The 8,470-nt window shown below is 32.7% G+C and overlaps 1 protein-coding gene across 1 annotated transcript; it reads left to right on the top strand.

Moving 5' to 3' along the window:
* Positions 1-817: 817 nt before the first annotated feature.
* On the top strand, positions 818-1,444 carry LOC126665898 (uncharacterized). The gene has a single exon (XM_050358837.1). The coding sequence runs from the start codon at positions 818-820 to the stop codon at positions 1,442-1,444; it is 627 nt and encodes a 208-aa protein (XP_050214794.1).
* The last annotated feature ends 7,026 nt before the right edge of the window (positions 1,445-8,470 follow it).

Here is an 8,470-nt window from a genome sequence, read left to right as displayed (position 1 = left end):
GACTGACTAGAAATCCGTTTTCTGACCAGAGGTCAATTTTGCATGTACAGTCCCGACTTCCGTAGTTTCTGCAGTAGTGTAATATCTGACCAGTGTCGTTGGCTAGTACAACAACATGTTTTTTTGTGATGTTTATAGTTGTTGTCATTATGTATATATTGCGTTGCCTACAATTATTGTATTTTATTCCACGGAGGTAGATTCCTGTGAAGTGACCTTAACACAAGTAGTTTATGTCGGACTAGTGCGTACGAGACACATAAATGATAAGCCCTAAGTGAGTTGTTTGTTTTACTAGTGTATATAAATGTATGTTTGTATAAATGCTTCCGTCTGTTAGGTCAGTCTATGATTGTTAAATTGCAAATTATTTTCATTGAATTTTAGGCTTGCTACGGGCTTCAGAACTACCATTCTCATTCCCTAACGCCGGATCTCGGCTCAATAATTTGGATCGTGACAGTATCTGCATATTAAATCCCAACATTTCAAAAAAATTTCAAATAAAATTATGACGTTTTGTGTTTTTGCACTTTATAGCTTTAAAAAAGAGAAAACTGCAGAAAAACTGATTCGGGCTACAAATTGCAAAAATAAGAAAGGTTGAGATTTATTTTGTAATGTTTTAAACGTTGGGATTAAATTGCTATAAAAGTGAAACGTTGGGATTTATTTTTGCTAATACTCCTTTTTTTGCTCCTTTAAAAATTACTACAATCGCTTGATTTTATTTTTAAAATTTTCCATTTGAGATATAACCTCTGATACATTCACACACACAAAAACTACCAATTATGAGCTATATGAAACATAAGGGATGGAGAATGAGCTAACTTGGTGGGGTAACAGAGGTAGTGGGATAATTAGGGAAAAGTTGGACATATTTCTAATTAATAATGATTGGAAGCTTTTATTCCCTGAGTATGCTGCATTTAGCCTGGGTTTCCTTGGGTCAGACCATAGACCAATCATGATGGATCATAAGAAGAAAAATGCTAGAAAGAATGTGTGGGAAAGGCAAAGCAATCGATTCCATCTAGAGGAAGTTTGGACCACTTCAACTGATTTCAAAGAAGTGGTTAAGGAGGAATGGGATAAGACTCAAAGCTATAGCTGTGCCCAGAATCTTAAGTTTAAACTCAGAAGATGTGCTATGGCTTTTAAAAGATGGGGAAAAGCTAAATTTGGAACTTTGAAAAGTGACATTAAAAGGACGAAAGAGGAGTTACAGCGTATTTTGAATTCGTCAGAGGTAATCATTCCCTTTGACAAAGTTAAAAAGGTGGAAGATCATCTTGAAGAGTTGCTCCAGAAAGAGGAAATTATTTGGAAGCAAAGAGCCAAAGTAGATTGGCTTGCGCATGGGGATAAAAACACATGCTATTTCCATAGACGAGCTTGCAAGAGAAAAGCGAGAAACCTGATCAGGGGGGTTAATGAATGAGCATGGCGACTTGAAAGAAGAAACATACGACATGGAGAGAATTATCCAGAGGTACTTTGAGAACATTTACAGCTCATCAAATCCAAGTCTAGAGGATATTGAAAGAGTAACAGAGCAGGTCAAACCTACTGTTACAAAGGAAGAGAATGATTTTTTGTGTAAGGCTTTTACTACAGCTGAAGTCATCCAAGCTGTGAAAGAAATGGCTCCTACAAAAGCCCCGGAGAAAGATGGTTTCCCTGTGCTTTTCTACCAGAAATATTGGAGCATTGTGGGAGAAGAAACAACCAAGGTATGTCTCAGAATTGTAAACGATAATGATGATATGAGGTATATAAATGACACAATTTTTACACTTATTCCTAAGGTTAAAAATGCTGATAGAATGTCCTTGTTTAGACCCCTGAGCCTTTGTAATGTATGTTTTAAGATTGTGTCAAAATTTATTGCAAATAGAATGAGATGTATGCTTGATAGTGTGATAGACAATACCCAAAGTGCATTCATTCCTAAGAGACAGATTACTGACAATGCCCTAGTAGGATTTGAGTGTGTCCATGCAATTAAAAAGTCCATTAGGAAGAAAAATGGTCCCACTGCCCTTAAACTTGATATGTCGAATGCATAAGACTGTGTGGAATGGACCTTTCTAGAAAGTATGATGAAGAGATTAGGCTTTCAGCTGAGATGGGTTAACAAGGTGATGAACTGCATTGTAACTGTTTCTTACTCTTTTAAGCTTAATGGGGGTGTTAGGGGGAAAATTGTGCCCGAGAGGGGTTTGAGACAGGGAGACCCCCTATCACCATATCTATTTATTATATGTGCACAGGGGCTCTCTAGCCTGATTCACAAAGCTGTTGAGAATGGTCAGATTTAGGGGATTACATTTGGGCAGGAGTGCATGGTATCTCATTTCTTTTTTGCAGATGACAACTTGCTATTTTCTAGAGCAAATGGGGAGGAGTGTAGACACATAAAAAGAATTCTAAACACCTATGGAAGAGCCTCTGGTCAGATAATAAATCTTGAAAAGTCAGCTTTGTGCTTTTGCAAGGGGACTGACCAGGACACTTGTGAGGAAATTAAGCAGATTTTTCAGGTCCCTGTTGTAAAATGTCATGAGAAATACTTGGGCCTCCCATCTTCAGTAGGAAGGCTCAAAGGTGAAAGCTTCAGGTCCATAAAGGAGAGGATTTGGCAAAAGCTACAAAGCTGGAAGGAAAATCTGTTTTCTACAGGAGGGAAAGAGGTGATGCTGAAAGTAGTCATCCAAGGAATCCCAGTGTACTATATGAATTGCTTCAGATTTCCTAAAAGCCTACTTGTTGAGATAGAAAAGTTGTGCAATAGATTCTGGTGGGGAAGCCAAGAAGGTATTAAAAAGATGCATTAGACCACTTGGAAGAAGCTTTGTAAACCAAAATGTGCAGGTGGATTAGGTTTCAAAGACATGGAGTGCTTCAACAAAAGTCTGCTGGCCAAGCAGTGTTGGAGGCTATTACAAAACCCAGATAGTCTCTTGGCGAAGCTTCTGAAACACAGATATTACAAAAACAGTTCCTTTTTGGAAGCAGTCAGTCCTAGAATGGCTTCCTATACTTGCAAAAGCCTGCTTTGAGGAAGAGAGCTGTTAATTGAAGGGCTTCGCTAGAGAGTGGGAGATGGAAATAACATTTTGGTATTACCAATACAAGTGGATTCCAAGGGAAAAAACTTTCAAAATTTTAAGCCAACCCACTCTGGGATTGGACACTAAAGTCAATGAGCTAACAGAGGAAAGGAGATGGAAAGGAAAGATGACTCAAGAGAACTTCTCCGAGGAAGATGCAGTCTGGATTCAAGGAATTTCTCTTACCAAGGCAGAAATGTAGGATAAGTTGAGGTGGCACTACGACAAAAAAGGTATATACACAGTGAGTAGTGGCTATGGGCTAGCTCTTAAAGGAAAAGAGGAGGCAAAAGGGTTTGAAACTATGCACAATCTGAGATGGTGGAAGTTTATGTGGCAACTTAACATGTCCCTCAAGATAAAAAAACTCTTCATTTGGAGATGTTTTAACAACCTGATCCCAACCAAAGTGAACCTATGGATCTGAGGTATGAAGATTGAGACTAGGTGCCCTCTGTGCGACTCAGAGTATGAAACAAGCACCCATTCTCTATGGTGCTGCCCAAAAGCGAAGGAGGTGTGGAATCAGTGGGATGGAGCAGGGCTGTTAAAACTTGAGAAAAACTGGCATATGCAGGATGTTCTTAATAATCCTTTCCATGTCTTTCAAAAATCTGAGTTCATTCTTTTTAGTGTGTTGTTGTGGATGATATGGAATAACAAGAATAATTGTGTGTTTGGGAGGTCCCCAAAACCAGTGGAACAAATGCTGGAATGGGCCAACAATTTTGTTGAGGACTATCAGAAGGCTGTGACGGATGAGAAAAGGCAAAAAAATGGAGTGTATCCAGGAGTGAGAAAAGCTGATGATGCCAGATGGATACCACCTGATAGAGGAGATACAAAATTAATGTAGATGCAGGTTTTGCTAAGCAGCAAAGGAGTTTTACAACGGGAGTGGTGATTCGCAATTGGAAAGGGGATGTTTGTGCTTTGGAAACCAGCAAATACACAGGCAGAATGGAGATAAGTGTGGGTGAAGCCTATGCTATAAGGGATGGTATCAAGCTAGCCATTGAAGAAAACCTAACTCCCTTTGAGTTGGTATCTGACTCTAAGGTTGTAGTAGATAACTTCAGAAACAAAAGTGTGGATAGCAAAGATATTGGCTTGTTAATTGAAGACTGTCGAAGGCTTTTTGGAGAGAGTATAGGGAGTGAAATTCATTTTGTAAGCAGAAAAACAAATGTTGTAGCTCATGCCTTGGCTAGAAAGGCCTTGTCCCAAACTCAGGAATGTCTGAGAAGGAGGGGATCTGTCCCTCTTGAAGTTGATCATCTTGTAATGGCTAATAAGCCCAGCTTGATTTAATTACGTTAACCTTTCTTTCAAAAAAAAAACTACCAATTGTTATCTAAAAATTCACTAGAAATAAGTAGTAAACAAAGTTTGAATTTTGAGAGGGCCGTGGCCACTGCTGATCATGACTACGGTCTATCTCTACTTTCTCCTAACCAATTGAGTTAAGAAGTTTGTGATAAAGTTAACCTGTAACCAAAAAATATACTAGATAATATGTACGATGATTTCAATAATTATCAATAGCTAAAGTTGTTTTTTATTTAGAAATAGAATCACTATAATAGTCATTAGATAAATGTTATAGAATGCTTATCAGAATAAATTCTAATGTTTTTCACAATAAATTCTAATGTTTATCAGAAACTCAATTGTCTCATTTGTGACAGAACTATTAAACTAAAACATATAAAATGCTTTATTAAAAAACTACAATAAATCATTAAGTGGTACGGTGATTGGTGAAATAGTGGACTTATGACTTGAGAAGCTAAGTTTAAGAGTTAGAAAAAAGATATATTAAGAGTGATAGCAACTTTAGTTTTGAATTATATCATCTCTATAAAGGGTGGATAGTGTCTTAGTTACTTTTTTTAAGTACACGATTGACATATGATGTGGTTAGGGGAAAATAATCATATCTTGACGTGAGTGAAAAATATAATTTACACCAATCCATTTCTTCGGATAAAATTATAAATCATTAATTGCATACAATATTTTATATTCAATATAAATTAATAATAAATATAATATTTATTGATTAGTTAATGCAATTATAGCTCAATCATCCAAAAATACTTGACCTTTTCACTTTTTGTGTAGGATTAATTTTATATGAAAATTTTTAAAGGTCGTGATTAAATAAAATTTTATATTCAATATAAATTAATAATAAATATAATATTATTAATTAATATAATATTTATTGATTAGTTAATTATATATCAATATCACGGGTTATGTAATTATAGCTCAATCATCCAAAAATACTTGACCTTTTCACTTTTTGTGTAGGATTAATTTTATATGGAAACTTTTAAGGGTCGTGATTAAATAAAATTTTATATAAAAATCGTGATTTTTGATGAAATTAACCCTTTTATTTATAGCTTCACTTTTCAAAATCTTCAATTTTAGACAGTTTTTTTTTCAGTTTTAATTCTAGCTATTTATTCAAATTGGGGTGAAAAATTGCAAAAATGTCGTTTAAATTGCTCAAATTTAATTTTTTATCATAAAAATTTGGTTAATTACATAAAAAAATCACGATCTTTGCATATAGTTTAATTTTAATCATGACTTTTAAAAAGTAGCATTTAAAGGCACGACCTTTCAATTTTCTTTCAAATTCATCATTTCAATGTATTTTTGTTGACTAAATTTTTCACTAAAACATTAATTAAAGATCTAAATTATAAATAGACACCAAATTTTATTATCTTTCAGTTAGAGTATGTAGGATTATGATTTTTAAATTATAAAAAATACACCGAATTTTACTTTAATGATAGATTTGAAACAAAATAAAAGATCGTGTATATAAATGCCAACTTTTAAAAGTCGTGATTAAAATGAAACTACATGTAAAAATTGTGATTTTTTATGTAATTAACCCTAAAAGTTTCAAACATAAAGAAATATGAATTGTATATTTGAATTTTCAATTTTAACAAATGACTATAAATAAAATTAAAAAATAGATTAAAATTTAAAATTTTAAAATATGAGATATTAAACAAGATAAATTGAAAAATTGGAATATTTTTAAATGATTAAGTTTATAATTAATAATCAATTATAATTTTATGCGGAACTACATTCATATAATCATTTTCAAGGGTAATGTTAAAAAAACATTATATGTTATATTTATTTTTTCAATTTAATCACGAAATTTAAAACATCTCAATTGTATGCCGGAAGTTTATTTTTTTGTCAATTCGATACACGAGATCATAATATGACATGACTATAAAAAATACTATTCATCTCCGCAAAATCACACCAATAAATGGGTGCCACGTTAGCATTCTACCAAATTGAGAAAAAATAAAACTTCTTATATACAATTGAGACGTTTTAAAATACGTTATTAAATTGAAAAAACAAGTATAATTTATATATTTATTGAATATTACTTTTTATTTTATTAAGGATAATATCATAAAATTCAGGAACTTTACACATTTTTTCAATTTAATCACGTCTTTTGAATCTTTTCATAAATATATACTAATATGCATTTTTTTCCAAATTCATACACAATATCATAATTTGCTGAGATGGCAGCCGAAAAATGACCTCCACCTCAGTAAATTACACGATTGAATGAGTGACATCTCAACATCGTATATGGATTTGCAAAATAATAATTAAAAGTTGATATTTTTATTACAAGTTTAAAAAACGTGATTTAATTGAGAGAACGCATAAAATTGGTGAATTTTTATGACATAATCTCTTTTATAACCTTTGATAAGAATGAAAAGTTGGGGTGATAATGCGCATGCGCATGCGCGCTTGTTTAGTGTTATCAAACTATTCAAATGATGCAAAAAAGTTCAATCATTCCATCAAGTACATATTAATATGATCCCACTTGTAACGTAAACCTTAGAACTTAACAATAGCATTTTATTATTTTTCCATTTAAATTAGATGGAGATCTAATATAAATTAGGCCTAATTATTAAAAAATAATTGATTTTTTTTTATTACACCACAATGTAGAAAAACTGTCAATTATACATTAATTTATATGTTTGACTTTCAGTTGTACTCTGAGATATCAAATTGACCTCTTTTCAAAATTCTTTCATATATCCTGAATTTTCTTTAATGTTATAAATACAAAAAAAGAAACCATTGTTCTCCACAAATTTCAAAAAATAGTTATTTAAATTATTTAATATATATAAAATCGCACCGGAATATGCTACTATTTTACTTGGATCCGCCACCACCAGCTATCAAACCCACCGCCGTCTCTCATTGTCCTCCATAGAATGAGGACGAACAAACCTTGCTCGTCCTCCTTCCATGGAGGACAAGAGTTGCTCGTCTTTAATGGAAGACAAGTGGCGGCAAGTCCGATGGCCTGTGGTGGCGGGTCTAAAAAAAGCAGTGGTGGATTTAGAATTATGTCAGTGTTTTATTTATAAATTCTTTAAAAAAATTAAAAAATTAATGTATTATATCTCACTAAAATTTTATTTATAACTTATTTGAATTTTTTAAAAGTTAAAAGAATTGTTTGAATTTGTCCAAGTAGAGAAGAATATGATTTTCTCCTTAAATTTAGTTGTTTTAAATATTTTCATCCTCATATAACTTATTTAACTGTTTTTTATACGTTGGTGTGCAATTGAAAAAAAGTTCAAAGGTCAATGGTTTTTCAATAATTAGGTCTATTAATTAATTGTTTTTGCTAAAAAATGATCTACGACGCGAATATTTGAAATTATGATTGGATTGTATTAGGTCTAGTGTTTTGATTGGATTTGGGAAGAAAGATAATAAATTTTATTTGATTAATCAAATTAAAAAAAAATCTGGAAGCTCATAAATTTAAGCAAGATCAATAATGATAAATCATGGAATGATCTACTCTCCAAGTCGTCAGAACTCCACATGAGAAAATGAGCAAAACCGGCTAAAAACGCCAAAAGGAGAATTTTAAAAATTCACTCCGACAAGCGGGTAAGTATTTTAGTAAGAGAAATAGAAGAGACAAGAAAAATAGTGTAAGGCGCCAAAAAGAGCTTTAACCTAATATTTTATCTAAAAGTGTGTATATATAAGGGATGATGACATGTACTAGTAGGTTTTAGGTGTACTGACCTATACAAATCCTTTTATTTTTTTTATGGAAGAGGTAACATTTCATGACATTAGACATTTTTGTTGTTAGAAAATTTTTATAGTCCCCTCGTGTTTTCTTCAACGGCCTCCCTTAAATTCTAAGGGAAGAAGACACACTTTATAACTTTCAAAGTTAAACCATCCCCACTAGATTAGTCCCACAGCGGTGTTACATGGTGTTTCATGTGTTA

The sequence above is a fragment of the Mercurialis annua genome, linkage group LG1-X (genome assembly GCF_937616625.2).
Source record: "Mercurialis annua linkage group LG1-X, ddMerAnnu1.2, whole genome shotgun sequence".
Lineage (NCBI taxonomy): Eukaryota > Viridiplantae > Streptophyta > Magnoliopsida > Malpighiales > Euphorbiaceae > Mercurialis > Mercurialis annua.
The sequence above is the reverse complement of the archived record's forward strand: the minus strand, read 5'-3'. Positions and strand labels throughout refer to the sequence as shown.